Source organism: Oncorhynchus tshawytscha, linkage group LG04 (assembly GCF_018296145.1).
Source record: "Oncorhynchus tshawytscha isolate Ot180627B linkage group LG04, Otsh_v2.0, whole genome shotgun sequence".
Classification (NCBI taxonomy): Eukaryota; Metazoa; Chordata; class Actinopteri; order Salmoniformes; family Salmonidae; genus Oncorhynchus; species Oncorhynchus tshawytscha.
The window spans coordinates 20,953,187-20,971,082 of record NC_056432.1 but is presented as its reverse complement, the minus strand read 5'-3'; the positions used below and the strand labels follow the sequence as shown (position 1 = coordinate 20,971,082).

The 17,896-nt window shown below is 41.2% G+C and overlaps 1 protein-coding gene across 1 annotated transcript; it reads right to left on the bottom strand.

Moving 5' to 3' along the window:
- Positions 1-119: 119 nt before the first annotated feature.
- On the bottom strand, positions 120-16,836 carry LOC112232820 (glycine dehydrogenase (decarboxylating), mitochondrial). The gene is made up of 25 exons (XM_024400055.2): positions 16,453-16,836; positions 16,200-16,278; positions 13,686-13,821; positions 12,973-13,137; positions 12,506-12,583; positions 12,262-12,409; positions 11,860-12,056; positions 11,557-11,653; positions 11,265-11,370; positions 10,936-11,075; positions 10,406-10,486; positions 10,184-10,281; positions 8,300-8,384; positions 8,109-8,150; positions 7,608-7,750; positions 7,124-7,199; positions 6,039-6,164; positions 5,674-5,823; positions 4,076-4,188; positions 3,710-3,851; positions 3,123-3,234; positions 2,391-2,486; positions 2,072-2,244; positions 1,521-1,601; positions 120-1,360 (listed from the first exon to the last, which is right to left on the bottom strand). The coding sequence occupies exons 1-25, from the start codon at positions 16,735-16,737 to the stop codon at positions 1,220-1,222; spliced, it is 3,090 nt and encodes a 1,029-aa protein (XP_024255823.1). The 5' UTR covers positions 16,738-16,836; the 3' UTR covers positions 120-1,219.
- Between the last annotated feature and the right edge of the window lie 1,060 nt (positions 16,837-17,896).

The window sequence follows — 17,896 nt, the reverse complement described above, 5'->3', positions numbered from 1 at the left end:
AAATCTTCCATTGGCTGCAATGAAACCACCCAACAAATCCCATGCAGCTGTTTCAAGTTAACACTTGAATGTGTGATATTGCCTAGACTAAATCCCCCCCCAATATAACAAGACATAAATACAAGGGTACTTTTGTACCCATCAAGTGTTTATTTTTGCAATTGAATAAAAAAATGGTGGCTGTACAATGGCACAAATCTGCACCTTTTATCCCAATGGGTACGAGTCAATTGTCTAGGGCACAATCGCTCTCCCCTGATCCTGAAGTTGATTTGCTACCATTTCACTTACACTAACCAGATCAAGGCATATGCTAGTCATTTGTGAGAACAATGGTGTGTGTGTGACTGGAACTGATGCTCAAGTTTGCAAGCTCTTCAAATTGAGTCTCATACATGGTGTTGAATGAGTTGCAAAAATGACCTCAATCACAAGTCGATGTGTAATTTAATCACGCATACAGGCTGTAGCTCTTACAAGTTCTGGGTCTAACAATCTTTACGTTGATATTCACCACAGCACTTAAGTCGTGCACCCACAACTGTTCCCAGTTGTAGTCAATGTATTTGAGGCTAAGGAAAGATGATCACCCAATAGGATTAACAAAAGGAATGAACTTCCTTGGTTCTCATGCCATGTCCATAGACAGAACTGAAGTCATTCTTTGAACTAATACTTAAAGCCCAATTAGTTTGATAAATTTGTTCTTTGTCACCTTAGTCTCTGTTTTGGAAATATTTTAATGTCCAAATGTATTAGTGTCTCAGAACAAATCATGTGAGAACGTTATTGGTGTTTAACATTCACATCTAGGTGGCAGTATGTCCTTATGTGGAAAAGAAATGACTGAAGTCTACTTCAAACTGAACAAGAAAAGATTGACAATGTTCAATACAACTATTTTCCTTAAAGATCATTAAAACTATCCATAATTCCTATCAAGACTAGTATAAGTGATTAGGCAAAAGTGTCAATACACATTTTAAACATTTTCATGCACAGAACACAGCAAATATTAACAAAACCCTACAACTTGATCTACGTGTCAGTCGGGCCCGCTACTTTAGAGCATAAAAACGTCATGAAGGGAGAGTCAAGGCAACTATTTGTACAACAAAAGAGTCGAGGCACATTGAAATACAGAAACTACAGTGGACGATACAACTCAATGGATTTTCAGAATTTGGAAGTGTGATGACTGGTATAACGGAGACGTTTGTCATGAGGAAGCTCTCTTCTCCTCGTATGGTGACTCATACACGTCCATGGGGGGGCAGGTGCAGACCAGGTGCTGGTCACCGTAGATATCGTCAATCCTGGATATGGATGGCCAGAATTTGGTCTCGGGCCTCACAAATGGCTGGAAATGGGGAAAGTGAGTTTACCTTGTTAACAGTTATTAGAAAGAGTAAGGTGTAAAGATTTTGCTAACACTGATGTAAACATGTTGACATTGACATGAAAACAACAATTTTTAGTGGAGTTGGTAGTGTGTGATGTTTTCCAGAGGGAAGACTCACCAGGGGGAAAGCAGCATACTCCCTGGAGTAGGGCCTGTCCCAGGTAGAGGAGGTGATGCTTGCCAGGGAGTGAGGTGCCATCTGTGGACACAGACCCCAGTCAACACCTATTTTAGCTGGCCTGGTGACATAAAGCAACTCATGCTACATTTTAAGTGCCACCACTAAAAGCAGATTTATGCTCAATAACACTATAATAAAAGGTTGTCCATATCACAGTGGTATTTCTTAAACAGTCTAGTGAAAATCTTGCTTTTTAAGTTCATACTCTAAACACCAACCCCAAATAATGTTGACTCGTCCTATTCTCGTATGTGCCCAAACCATACATAAATAAAAAATAATTACACTTCAGAAACCCCATCTCAAAACAGACAGTTTCAAAAATGCTTGCCATTTCCTCTGAGGATGTCAACAACACAACAGTTAAGTTGAAACTAACACCGATTTGACTTAGTAAAATTCCTATGAGTTTAATGACCACTGTATGTAGCTGATTACATGGCTTGACATGCAATTTGTTAGTTGTCTGAGTCAGGCCAGTGATGTACCTTCAATGGGTTAATGCAGGCATCCATCCTGCCTTCCTCGATATCTGCTATTTCCTGTCTGATTCCCATCAGAGAGTCACAGAAGCGGTCCATCTCTGCCTTGTCCTCCGACTCAGTGGGCTCGATCATCAGGGTTCCTGCCACGGGCCACGACATGGTGGGGGCATGGAAACCTGACCAAGGTCAGACACACAGGGGGATGAGAAGGCTCACGAGTAAATCTATTCCTATTTTTTTTACTTAGAGTAAGAGACAAGTGGACCATGTTGACTTTTCAGCAGTGCCCAACTATCCGTTAATGCAGTGTGTTCCAACTCACCGTAATCCTGCAGCCTTTTCGCCACATCCACCGCTTCAATGTTTGCAGATTTCTTGAATGGCCTCACATCCAAAATAAATTCATGAGCACAAAAGCCTGTGGACCAAAACAATCAGTGTTAAAGCAACATTTTGCTAGTGTTGGCTAATTACTGAAGGACATTATAAAGTTATGTAATCAAAAGCTAAATGTTTACTTTTATTTGGGAGTGTGAACGTCCATTACAAATGGAATATGGTTCCAAGTGACAGATGCAAAGGTATTAAAGTTTAGGAACAAAATCTAAGAAGATCATCTGGCAATAATTGTATGATCTTCTGTGTAGAAAAGATCATTGCTTTCAGTGATGGTGTTCTTTTTCCCTCCAGTCAGATTTGGTGACTGGTCCCGTCCACTCTGTTTTAAGTCCTGTGCAGCTTGTGCATATCGTAGAGGGAAAAAGACAAGTACGTGTTCCTGCGAGTCTTAGCTTTCAGGAATGGGGTCATAATAGCTTATAGCTCCAACTGTTCAAAAATGTGAGCCACATTTGTAGGAAGTAAAACAGACCGCTCGGTTTGTCCCGACCGCTTTTAGCAGATATCAAAAAATTACTCATGTACCAGTGGTTCTATGAACGAAATGGCACATTAGTTTCTCGCGACCCCATTTTCAAATCAAGAAATCCAACAAGGTCATGACCCCTAGTTTGGAAAACGCTGCCATATGGGGTGAATAGGAACTACCACTCACCTTTCCTGCCTTTGAAGAGGATTTTGTAGTGGCTCTCCAGTCTCTTGGCCATATAGTTGGCATTCAGGATAGCCACCTCTGTGGCGTGAACCAGCCCCTTGGCTCCCATCATCTACACAGTAGGATACAAGGTCATGGTCTATATCGACATGTACTCAACTGTTGTCGCTGCTTTAGTTGCATGTTTTCTCTCTGCATTTGCCTAGAAAGACAAATTGAGTATCCTGAATAACACTATTCTAACAAATCTATCCTTATTGAAATTCCATGGCACTGAACCATAAGATGCATGTTGGCATGTAATGTCATGACTTGTATACTGGAGGCACCTCTGCAGTGGTCACAAGCTGGCATAGCCACAAAGTCATAGAATCTGATTTTAAACCTAACATTAACCACACTGCTAATCCTGATGCCTAACCTTAAATTAAAGACCAAAAACCACATTTTGGTTTCCATTACATTTTCACAATATAGCCAATATTGACTTTGCATCTGGCCAATCTAGCAGATATCACTCAGTTCTTCCTCCAAGCCAATATTCATGACAATTGTCAACCTGCTCTTAGGATAGATGTAGTACTGACCTTGATGTAAGCCCAGGAGATGGGCAGGATGGCACTGGAGCCCCAGGGGGCAGCACTGATGGTGCCCAGGGAGCTGGACATGTTGCCTGCTGACATTAAGACCACTGGGTGGCTAGGCAGGAACGGGGCGAGGTGCTCCTTCCTGTTGAACATACAGAACTCGATTTAAAGTCAAAAGTAATTACTTATCCACTTTTTAAATTGTTTTTTTTGCACTAATACTTAGTGAGAGTAGTGTTTCCTGACCAGGAAAAAAACTCCACATTTATAATGGATTTGGCCAGACATAGATCTGCTTTGGGCAGGTTGAGATCTGCTTTGGGCAGGTTGAGTTTGTGCTTAGCCCATCAATGTGCATTCACTTACACTCCAATAGGTCCCATCCCTGGTCCTCCGCCTCCGTGGGGGATACAGAAGGTCTTGTGGAGGTTCAAGTGAGAGACGTCAGATCCATAGTCACCAGGACGACACAGGCCCACCTGTAGAGTAGAGAGCAGACCAGGTAGGAGAGAGCGGTGATGACAATGTGGTAGAAAGGCAATTCTCCAAAGTTACTCATTTGCAGAAGAGGGCGCTACTGTACTCTGGGGGGTAAAATGCATTAGACCTGAGTTCAAAAATATTCAAATTGAATAGCTCAAATACACGACATGACCAAAAGTATGTGGACACCTGCTCAGGGAACATCTCATTCCAAAATCATGGGCATTAATATGGAGTTGGTCCCAACATTGCTGCTACAACATCCTCCACTCTTCTGGGAAGGCTTTCCACAAGATGTTGGGACATGCAGGGACTTGCTTCCATTCAGCCACAAGAGCATTCGAGGTTGGGCACTGATGTTGGGCGATTAAGGCTAGCTCGCAGTCGGTACTCCCAATTCATCCCAAAGATGTTCGATGGGGTTGAGGTCAAGGCTCTGTGCAGGTCAGTCAAGTTCTTACACACCGATTGACAAACCATTTCTGTATGGACCTAATTTTTTTGCACTGTCATGCTGAAACTTCCTACCCCAAACTGTTGCCACAAAGTTGGAAGTACAGAATTCACTAGAATGTCATTGTATAATGTAGCGTTAAGATTTCCCTTCACTGGAACTAACCACTTCAGCAGACTCTTGGCATTGCGCAAGGGGATCTTAGGCTTTTGTGGCTGCTCGGCCATGGAACCCATTCCATGAAGCACCCGACGAACAGTTCTTCTGCTCACATTGCTTCCAGAGGCAGTTAGTAACTAAGTACCGAATGTTGTAACCAGGGACAGACATTTTTTTTTTTTACACTACGCGTACTCTGTGGTCCCGTTCTGTGAGCTTGTGGGGCATACCACTTTGCAGCTGAGCCGTTGTTGCTCAGACATTTCCACTTCAATAACAGCACTTACAGTTGACCGGGGCAGCTCTAAGCAGGGTAGACATTTGACAAACTGACTTGTTGGAAAGGAGGCATTCTATGACAGTGCCACGTTGAAAGTCACTGAGCTCTTCAGTATGGGCCATTCTACTGCCAATGTTTGTTTATGGAGATTACATGCTGTGTGCTCAATTATATACACCGGTCAGCAACAGATGTGGCTGAAATAGCCAAATCCACTAATTTGAAGGGATGTCCACATACTTTTGGCCAGGTAGTGTATTTATGCTTTAGAATGGCACTTCCTGTTTTGGCGGGAAATACTGGCTTAACCGAAGAGAAAAGTGATTTATTCTCAGGACGGAACATTTGTAAAATACTGAAAATATTCAACCATACGTTGTAGAATAGTGCAATCCCTGAGACGCTTGTAAAAAATATATACATACTTTCATAAGGTTCTTTCAAATACACTTCTGTAATATGACTCAATATTAAAATAATGGGTCCATGATTCAATTAACATCTGGATAAGTAACCCTATTTTTTTTTTTAAGTTACCAAAAAAGATCTTTCAACAGTTTTAGTACACAGCTTATACTCTTCTCTCACTTGTGCATTCATATTAGCACCATCCAGGTAGACCTGTCCTCCGTTCTGGTGGATGAGATTGCAGACATCATCAATGCTCTCCTCAAACACACCAAAAGTGGAGGGGTACGTGATCATCATGGCTGCCAGGTTAGCCTTGTGTTTGTCCACCTGAGAGGGGAATAATGTGTTAGTCTGACTCTGCAACATGACAGTCCACTTTTAAAGGGGGGGGTAATTGACTGCCAATTACACTAGCAGTACATAGTGAGTGACCTGACTGTCGGGCCATCATGTTCCGCAATTATTTTTTTAGTGCGACTGGTTAGATTGAAAGGCTACTCTAATAGAATCAGATTAGCAGAATCACTCCAACCAGCTCTTACCAGTGCCTTGAGATTTGCCATGTCAATGTTGCCATCCTTGTCCACCTCCACCACCTGCACCTTCATGCCAGCCATCTGGGCACTGGCCGGGTTGGTACCATGGGCTGACTTGGGAATCAGACAAACCTGAGCAAAAGGAAAATATCAGAAACAGTTGCACTCAGACCATCAAAGTAAAAGAGAGAATTAAGACTCAACAAATCAACCATTAGATATGCAATCACACAGTCTTAAGATTTCAAAGCACAAATCTACAATTGACATCAAACATGATTTAAAATAGGTCTTCAAATTATTTTATCCCTTTTATAAGGAGACTTATTTTGACATTTTGCAAAATTGTCACACAAGGTCACCAAGACCTGTGTGTTTTGTTGGGTAACGTTTACATTTTCCCCCCTAACAGGAAAAACAAACTGAGCTCAATCTATTTTGCCCATGACTTGCAGTTCACAAAAAAACACCAAATATGGGATCTTGGAATCAAGTAACTTCCAGACAGTGTGGTATTTTCTGTCCCTTATTTGCACAACTGTGGACCTTGACTGTTTCAAGAGCTCATGCCACTATCAAAGAAGTGCTTATAATAGTTAAAAAATAAAGGCCAAATTAGAAAGCTACTTGAACGAGCATTCTTATCTTCGGTCACTGTTCTATCATATTCCCATCACCAGATGTACTCAAGTCACTTCAACCCAGCACATTGTGACACTTGGGGCCTTTCAAAGTTCCTGTAGAAGTATCCAAAACAACCCTCTTCTTCAGATAGAGCTTTTCCAATACAATGTCTGTTGACAAACAAGTGATTGTACTTAAAAGGAGTCCCTTTATGGCTTTACATGTGATAAATGATTGTAGGTGGGTCTAAGTATCATGTATTACATACAGGTTGTTTACAGGGAAATGGGTGACGGCAGCAAACATTCAGACTGAAAATGAATTAAAGTCATTTGTAGTACGCAAACCCCAACATGTACTTTGATCTAATGTTATAACAATTAACCAAGGGTGGGTTATTTTGATTCTACAGGGCCTAGCATGTGTGCTAGAAAAGATGTGTTCAGTTTCATCAGAACCATACTTACTGTTCTATGGGCCTCTCCTTTAGAGTTCAGGTAGGCTTTGATGGCCGCGAGGCCAGCGTATTCTCCCTGAGCACCACTGAAAGACGAGGTTATACAGTCTTAATGTACCAGACATGCTCACAGACACGTCTCAGCATAATCAAAACGTGCCGAGTTCAAAGGTTAGTCTATATGAGCGTCATAGTAACTATAAAGGAAAAGCATGGAACAAGAGTTGAACAACCAGGCCGCTATCTTTCCAAGCCAATGTAGCACAATGTGCTTTTCATCAGCCCAATTTATACTGATAAGTGGGGGACTTGGAACCATAATTATCAGCCACAAACTGAGTTATATGACCAAATAAAATTAATCAATTGGACAACATGGTATGTGTAACAGGGGGCGACAGGGAAATCACGCTCGGATGAGGAGTCTGGGAAACTGAAATCCCAGTTGGTCATGAATACCCCAGACTGAATATTGCTGTCAGTGAGGGGCTTACCTGTTGGGTTGGAAGGAGATCTTGTCATAGCCAGTCACCTCACAGAGATCCTTCTCCAGCTGCCTGAAGAGCTGCTGATAACCCTCAGCCTGGTCCAGGGGACAGAAGGGGTGAAGGTTGGCAAACTCCTTCCAGGTGATGGGCTAAAAACAGTGGGAAAGAGAGAACAAAGGGAGAAATATGGTAAATGACAGTTAGCGATGTCCTTATGACTTGTACAATGTTTTGTCATAAGGTAAGCTAGTGTTTTTCACAACACCACCACCATAAGGAGGAGAAAGAAAAGATGAATTAATCAGGGTTGGGGTCAATTCAAATCGAAGAGTCAATTCAGGAACTGATTTGAATTTAAAAATGGAAACTTAGAATAAATAGCTTTTACTTTTAAGTTTATTGGGAAATCATTGCAAGCTAAAGCCCTTTAATTATTGGTGCAATCTCAGTACTTCCTGAATTGACTGCCTTCTAACCGAATTGACCCCAACCCTGATATTAACTCACCATGAGCTCTGAGGAACTGTTTAGCTTCATTGTGCAGGAACCCTGACATGGAAAACAAAATGGATATTACAAATGGCGTTGGCCGAGAAATCTTTTCAGTAGTTCGTAAGTTTTTAGTATTCAGACCATGGTAAAAAATGCTAAAGTTAAAAAAGCTAAGTAAAACATTTCTTTGCTTTCCCATAACTCACCAGTGGGATCATGCTGTGAACCAGAGAGATGTCCTTGTTCTCCAAGCGTTTCATGTAGCGCACAATGTTGGTCTCCGAATGGTAACTGCATGGGATGAAGAATAGGGGTGAATCAAGATTATAAAGATACGTTTTAGGCCTAATGTGTTATTTTACTTTAAAACCTTAGTGCTTAAACCCTGTATTATCCCTTATACAGTACCAGTCAAAAGTTGACACCTACTCAATCCAGGGTTTTTCTGTATTTTTACTGTTTTCTACATTGTAGAATAATAGTAAAGACTATGAAATAACACATGGAATCATGTAGTAACCAAAAAAAAAATGAAATTAAATGAAAATATTTTATATTGGCATTCTCTCAACCAGCTTCATGAGGTAGTCATCTGGAATGCATTTCAATTAACAGGTGTGCCTTGTTAGTTTGTGGAATTTCTTTCCTTCTTAATGCATTTGAGCCAATCAGTTGTGTTGTGACAAGGTAAGGATGGTATACAGAAGATGGTATTTTACCAAATAGGGCTAAGTCCATATTATGGCAAGAACAGCTCAAATAAGCAAAGAGAAACGACAGTAAATCCTTACTTTAAGACAGTCAGTCAATCTGGAAAATATCAAGAACTTTGAAAGTTTCTTCAAGTGCAGTCGCAAAAACCATCAAGTGCTATGATGAAGCTGGCTCTCATAAGGACCGCCACAGGAAAGGAAGACCCAGAGTTACCTCTGCTGCAGAGGATAAGTTCATTAGAGTTACCGGCCTCAGAAATTGCAGCCCAAATAAATGCTTCAGAGTTCAAGTAACAGACACATTTCAACATCAACTGCTCAGAGGAAACTGTGTGAAATCAGGCCTTCATGGCCAAACTGCTGCAAAGAAACCACTACTAAAGGACACCAATAAGAAGAGACTTGCTTGGGCCAAGAAACATGAGCAATGGACATTAGACCGGTGGAAATGTGTTCAAATTGCGTCCAAATTGCGATTTTTGGTTTCAATCGCCATGTCTTTGTGAGACGCAGAGTAAGAGAACGGATGATCTCTACATGTGTGGTTCCCACCGTGAAGTGTGGAGGAGGTGTGATGGTGCTTTGCTGGTGACCCGGTCTGATTTATTTAGAATTCAAGGCACACATAACCAGCATGGCTCCCACAGCATTCTGCAGCGATACGCCATCCCATCTGGTTTGCGCTTAGTGGGACTATCATTTGTTTTTCAACAGGACAATGATCCAACACAACTCCAGGCTGTATAAGGGCAACATTTTGACCAAGGAGGAGAGTGAGTGCTGCATCAGATGACCTGGCCTCCACAATCACCCGACCTCAACCCAATTGAGATGGTTTGGGATGAGTTGGACCGCAGACTGAAGGAAAAGTAGCCAATAAGTGCTCAGCATGTGGGAACTGTTGGAAAAGCATTCCAGGTGAAGCTGGTTGAGAGAATGTCAAGAGTGTGCAAAGCAAAGGGTGGCTACTTTGAAGAATCTAAAATATATTTTTGTTTAACACTTTTTTGTTTACAACATGAACCCATGTGTTATTTCATAGTTTTGAGCTCTTCACTATTTTTCTACAATGTAGGAAATAGTAAAATAAAGAAAAACCCTTGAAAGAGTAGGTGTGTCCAAACTTTCTACTGGTACTGTATGTGTAACAACCTTATGCTATCAGTGCAAGGAATTATTCTACCAAGCATCAATTGGAGTTTGGGACAACAAAGACAATAATCACGGAACGTCACCTAATGTCTCTCACCAGTCTGGTGTCATTATACTGATAATACTATCATCACTGAGAACACAAGTCATCAACAGTTATGGCATAACAAGCTCATCCTTATTATGGCAAATATTGTCATATTTAGCAGCTACAAACAGACCAACCTGTTGAAGACTGTGTGAACGAGGTACTTGCTGGTCCTCTTGAAAGGACTACCCATAATGCCTTTCACTCTTTCACCCATCTTCTCAGCAATCAGCTCCTGTAAATTGAGATTTAAATTAAATTTGACATTTGTCCTATGGCTTCAAGACGGACCTTTGCACGCTCTTAAGAAAGCAATGCTGAATATATGCATTATCTTATTCCATTGAAAGCAAACGTACCGCTGAGGATTCACATCCAAAGACCCAGAGCAGATCGTCCAAGTCTCTCTCCGTCACGGTCTCATCCAGAGACACACCTAACTAGGTAAACAAATAAATAATTTCAACCAAAAGTCAACTTGTCCGAGAGATTTACATGGTTAACAAAACATCACGCCAGGGTAAGCCTAAATGAAACACCGCCCTTATTTTAAGTGTTTCTAAAATCCCCTATGCGAAAAATGAATGTTACAAAAACAATTGAACCATTTCCCTGTTTGACTGCTAGGTTATGACACCGCCACTGTGGAGCTCTATGGAGTGGGTCTTAATATGAGTGTATCTATGCTTCTGTGTGCTTTAATGACAATGTATTCTAACACAGAGCCCAAACCGGCTGCGCGCGCCATCGTGCATACATTTATTTTGTCCCCCCATCACCAAACGCGATCACGACACGCTGGTTAAAATATCAAAACAAACTGACGACATGGGAACACTGGGTGGATGTATATGTAACTTGTTCCCAAACTGTATCTGTTACTACTCACCACTCCCTCACTGTAGACACGCAGATTGATCTCCCTTTGGACAGCCCTCTCCAGGATGTCCTTGGCTGCCACACTGCAGCCAACCTTCAGCGTGTCGAAGAACATCTCACTGTGCAGCCTGTGTCCGGCCCGCTTCAGACCTGATACAAAAGGAGGGAGAGAGGCATTTCTAAAAACTCAAAGAATACATTTGTAAATCATCTGAAAATAAGCTGTTACCATTGTCTTTCTCAATGCACCCTTATAGTTGAAATTAGCCAACTATTGATTGATCGTAAAAGTTGTGACGTAAAAATGAATCAGTGCAGTCAGGGTGTCAGAGGACATACCTTCAGCCAGTATCAGTGCAGCATTGTGTGTCCTCTCAGCAATGTGCTTTAAGCCTTGGGGTCCATGATACACCCCAAACATGGCTGCCATGTTGGCCAGCAGAGCCTGAAAGACACATACATTTGAAGGTGAGAAACTTTATTTTCAAAAAATAAATATTAATAATTCATAAATGAAGACAACCACTGCATTGAGATTTTTTAAACAAACAAACTTTCATAAGCGATGAATACACTAAGGTAACAATCCTGTCCTGAGGCAAAGAGTGTTGGTATTAGGGGGGTACAGTACCTGTGCAGTACAGATGTTACTGGTGGCCTTGTCTCTACGTATGTGCTGCTCTCTGGTCTGCAGAGCCAGACGGTACACCTCCTTACCAGCTGCATCCCTGCAGACAAACAAGGGACATTTCAAACCAATGTGCATTGAGATAGTCTTTATGTATATGTGCATTCTGTATATTTCAGTCTTTTCCACTGTGAGCAAGAATTCTATGAAGTCAATCAACATGTTTATAAAGCCCAACATTGAACAATCTCAAGAGATCTGACTTCCATTCTGAACAGGGCCCATGTGAATCTTAAGGGCTCTCACCTGGTCACTCCCACCATCCTGCCAGGCATCATCCTGACCAGGTTTTCTTTGACAGAGAAGAAGGCAGCGTGGGGACCACCGTAGCAGAGTGGTACTCCGAACCTCTGGGAGCTGCCCAGGGCAATGTCCACCCCAAACTCTCCAGGGGGGCGCAGCACACACAGGGCCAGCAGGTCAGTGGCACAGCAAGCCAGAGCCTGCAGGGATGAGAGACAGGGAGTCTTCAAACAAGTCACTTCGGCACCAAACTGGAATCGCCACATAATGAGGGGTCCTTTCCTACCAAACGAGGAGCAACAATTCCAAAATAACACTACCAAACCCCAACCCACATTTACTTTAAGATAGCATCCAAGGTTAATAAACCATTACTACCCATGTCAGACATGGCAGCTCTCTTACCCCTCCCTTGTGAGCGCGGTCCACCAGCGCAGTGAAATCCTCCACTCTGCCTTCGGTGTCTGGGTACTGGAACAGCACACCGCTCACATCCTTCCCACTGAAGTCCATCTCATGAGGCAGCTTCAGCACAGTCTTGACCCCGATGTAGCTGTTGGTCAACAATCAGAGCACCCATAATGAGGATGCTGCTTTTAGTACACAGTTCTAACCTTGGTCTGAGTGAAGCTTTGAAGGATGTCTGTACTTGGCTCTGGTCTGCACCACAGCAATCGTCTGAGGGTGGCATCGTGAGTCGATGTAGAACGTCCTTCTCTTGTTCTGTCTGTAGGGAACATAACAAACAATTAAAGATGCAATATGTCACTTTTTAGGCAGCCTGACCAAATCCACATAGAAATTCAGTTATAGACCTGTCATTCTCATTTAAAGCAAGTCTAAGAAGCACAATGATACAATGATTCTCTACACTATACTTGCTTGTTTTGTCACAAATTCTGCACATTTTAGGAACCAGGAAATGGAGAAGCGATTTCCGCATAGTGCACCTTTAACATGTGTAGGGCCAGGAGTTTTTCATGAAAAAGTAACCTCACCAGGAGAAACTCTGGGCCTTATTTATAGACTATAACTAGACCCTATACATGAACGATACTAAATTAACTACCCTTTAATGGTCAGCCACTATTTCTCTTATGTTTATTCTTCCCTCACCTATGACAGAGCTGCATGGCCTCAGCGGCGGCTGTCGCCTCATCCAGCAGAGAGGCGTTGGCCACAGCCATGCCTGTGATGTCACAGATCATGGTCTGATAGTTGAGCAGACTCTCCAGGCGACCCTGAGCCACCTCAGGCTGATAGGGGGTGTACTGTGTCACCCTGAGGAGAACAGGAGACACAGAAATGATTACACATTACATGTACTTGCTACAACTGTGATATGTGGTTGTCTCACCTAGCTATCTTAAGATGAATGCACTAATCACTCTGGGTAAATGACTCAAATATTTGTTTTAATGTAAGAATGTATGACAATACACAGAAAAAACAAAACTCTTTTTCAAGGAATCGAGATCCTAGGGTTAAGTGGGTGGAAGTTAATGAAAATAAAGAAAAAGTCAGTGCTGTCTTGTTTTAAGTCGGACAAAAAACAGATCCCAAGATCCCACATGTGAGGATGTAATTTAATGCAGTGCAAACCTAAACTGGAAACTTGAGCCTCAAGTCAAAATATGTATTTGATTAGGGGCACATTTTTCTGCAATGTAGCAATTAGTGATTTAATGACAAGCAGAAGCCCATACATATATGCACCTTGAGTGCACAATCAAACAGTACCTTGCTCTACTGACGGAGACAACTTGGCTAGATGCAGAACACATCACAACTCTTTTGTTTTTGTGAGTTTGTACCAAAGTGACCGTTACCATCCTGAATTCTCCAAAAGGTTTCTCTGTATAACTGGAGGCACTGAGCAGTTGTAGTAGCCCATTCCGATATAAGACCGCCACACCTTGTTCTTTGATGCAATCTTTTGGAGATGCTCCAAGACTTGATTCTCACCTGCAGAAATAGAAATCACAATTGGCATCACATATATTTGAGGAAAAGTGCATTAAACAATTATACCCATACATTTTCTGAACAAACCACTCAAACAAAATGGGCAGTAACATCATATAGCATCAGATTCACTGTCAAAATGGAGTGGAAAGGAAATTACACTAAACAGCATTGTGTACTCCACGTCACTGTGTCGTGTTCTGTGTGAACTGTATACAACATTTCTGTGCGTGTAGAATGCACTTCCATTTGTGCATCATATTTCTATCTATTGTAGGGGACAATTATGTGCAACATATGGGCCCTTTCCCAAAGGTTAGTAATCTAGCCTAATTCTCCAGTGCTGTAGGGGAGATCAACCAATATACACCTAGACACTGGAATTCCTCAGGCATGCCGTCGCTGCTTAGCAACGCCCTCAGCAAGGAATGGACAATACTGCCCCTTTGAATCGAGTGCCCAAAGTACTCTCATATTCAGGATGAGCATTTCTATGGTTATTTCTAATGGGGTATACCACCATACAATCAGAAAATGGTGAACATTTGCAGTTTGAGTTTAGGTGGCAAAGAATTTAACTGTAAATCCATTTAAAAAATGCTTGCTTTGACTCAGCAGCACAAGAGAAGGGTGTTTGGAAATCTAACATTTGACAACAAATAACAAAACAAGTGAAAGCATTATCTGTAGTGGAGGCCAGTGGTTTAGTGTGTGTGTGTGTGTGTGTGTGGGGGGGGGGCTACTGTGGAGCTGCACATTTCATTAGAGAGGACAGTTTTCCCATGGTCCCAAAGTTCCTCAAAGCATCAGAAAAGCCTGATTCAGAACCACCCAGCACATCTATTGTTGTGAAGAGAATCCAAGCCCCCCCCCAAAAGCTGAACAGGCAAAAAGCAGTATAGCCTCCAGTTTGTTCCTTCAGCATGGTTAGCTACATAATGGGACAAGACAGAAAGGAGTGACCGAGGGTGGTCTTAGAACCCCCCCCCTCGACCTTCTTATTACTTATTAAGCATTGTGAATATTAAGTCAATCATTTTGCATAACAATAATGTTGGAAACTCCCCAAATAGCAGATGTGTTATTTTAGATAATCTGATCAGTAAGTGTTATTTTATAGCATCTGATCAGTAAGTAGTATTTAAGTACACTAGGCCAAGCCTTCATTACCAATTACTTATTCCTCTCACCATGTTGAGCACTGCTGGAATATCAGGATAGTGAAAACAATGACTAATGTAACTGATGCAAAATTATGCTGCAATAATACTAGGGATTTTGACAGCTGAGAGTTTCAATACATGACATTTACACTCCAAAACGAGTAGTTTGTATTAAATTGATTATTGTAGAGATGGGTCACTGTTAAGAGTGCATCATCAATGTGGCCTGGTGAGAATATTGGCAAAATAAGAATAATCTTTGATGTGCCTTCGATGAAAATTGTCATCAGCAATACTTTTGTCTGTTTTCAAATTATTTTGCTTAATTAAATATTGTATATTATGGCCATATTGTCAGTTGCTTAAGAACAATGATTTTAATAAATGCAACCCATTACACAGAACAAGGTAAATTAGTAATACAATGTACTGTCCAGAATAGTATTTTTATAGACTTGTAAATCTCAAGTGATAACAGTATGAGACTTCAGTCTCTGGTGTAATAATGCAGGGGTTTGCCAGGGAAATATGCCTAGTGAGTGTTTTGTAGACAATCAACTATTATTGATAGTAAGACATTTAAAAGGTCTCCTAGTTCTCTTAATCGATTGAAAATCCGTCTGGCTCTTATTAAATGCACAAAAAAAATGTATTAAAGTAAGAATACCAAAACACATCAACTTAACCATATTAGGAATTCCATGAAGCTTGTTTGCACATGTCAGTCGTCTGTAATGTTAACGCTATAACCAGATTGAACTGGACTTGGGACAGGAGCTCAAGGCTGAACTTTACACTCCAATTGCCATCCTATTAGCATCGGCTTCCCAACAGGAGATTGGTGCTGCTCGTTGAGTTCCGCAAAAACAACTCCAAATATGTTCAAAGGAAGACTTAACGGTGAAGAGGGCTTCACAATAGGAGTGCAACCTACATTTCAGCCAGTCGCTTGCTTGGCTTGATTTACAATGTTAAAAGAAAACTCAGACCAGCAAAATAGGCAGACAAAACATAAATGCAAATAAATAAAACAAATCAAGATTACATTTGACGGGGAAATCAACAGCAATAATGAAACGCACTGGAAAAACAAAATCATACCAGAAGCGGAATTTTACAACAGGCAATATTGCCTCATCGTGTTATAAAATCCCGTTTCTATATAGAGAACGCACACACATCAACAATAACACGTGCTGTTAAAGATGAACTTACAGAGAGGATCATCCATTTTCATACTTCTTTGAATACGGATGGATTCTGGAACTGTATCTTCTATCAACTGGGCGATTGACTGTAAAACAATGTATAGATCACAAAAAAACGCACTAAAACTATATACATTGTTGAAAGTTCAGCTGTTTATGACAAGAAACATGCAAGAGCGCCTGCAAGGCATTAGATCGAGACATTAGCCTACTTTCTGTCCTATCAATTCTCGATTTATCCAAATGTTTGTAAATCTTACCTCAAGTCCAAGAACATCCAGCATCTCCCTTTTCTCCCGTTCGCCTGGACCAATATGTCTCTCTGCAAAATCATCGTGTCTCGGCAGTATTCTGTCTATCTGTCTAGAAGAAGCATAGACTGCAGACATCCGAAGACCGCGGACAGTTTCAAAAGCATTGCGGTTTTGGATTCTAGTCTGTAGTTTCCCAAAGAATCGGCTTTGACCAGATATATGTCTGCAAGGTGCATGTGAATTCACCGATTTGGCGAATAGGATCCCCCAAGACTTTGCACAGCTTTGCATTTTTAACTCACTAAAACAAAAAGCTATTCAAAGAAATCCTTCACACTTCCGACCTCAACTGAATCCCTCAGACATGTGATTTCTCCCAAAGTCTCTGCCATCTACTTCAAACTGCTTAGTTTATACGCCTGCCCCTTAAAAAAGAACTAACCAATCAATAAGAGATAGGTCGCTGACGCGCTGACGAACCCCAGTCAAACAGCTCCAGTGAACTTTTCTCACGTGCCCGCCCACTGTAAATAAAACGAATCCGCTGCTTTGTATCCGGCGACCATCATCTCCCGCCAGTTAGCTGTCAGTTGGAACGAAGATGCTGTGTTTTGTATTAATTAAAATGTATTACATGTTTACGACCATAGCAAGAGCGCTCGAAACGACATGCCAATGCAGTATGCTTGTGCATGTGTAGGGGAATCGTCTAAGTAAGTAAACAGTGCAATCCCATGAGGTACAAAATGTGTTTTAAATCTTTATCTCAATTATTTTATTTTCATTATTTTGTCATGTGCCCTCCTTGGGTAATATTCACAGGGCCACCAGGAGGCATTATATTATGCTGGTTGATGTAGGGTACCTTAATTATCCAGTTATTTTGCCGTGCCATGACAGAAATTGTGAATGGGTAAGAAAGGTAACATAGAATGTTGTTTTAGAATGGAGGTCACATTGAAGCCAAGCCTCTTACTACCTTTTTGGCAATCTGGACCATATTCAGTATTGTTGACATCTTTGCAATAATGTTTCTGAATTAAACAATTATAAAATACTTTGAGCAAAGATTAACTGAGAATGGAGGCTGTTTGCAACATATTATAAAATTATTATATTAAATTACTAGAGGGGTTATATCATCAACCCTCAAAGTTCCCGAATGGGGTGAAAATCTCAGGGAGAAATCCAAAACCAGTCTAATTGGAATCAATGGCATTAGAGCCATAGAGGATGCATTTCCTGCTTGTACATATGCAGGGAAATAAAAGCATGGCATGTGATGTATCAGAAATTATGTAAGGGAATTATAGTCAGCCTAAAATATTATCATATAATTATGCATACAGTTTATACCAATTTTCAATATAAATAGCCTAGAAATATACAGTACCATTAAAACGTTTGGGGTCACTTAGAAATGTCCTTGTTTTTGAAAGAAAAGCTTTTT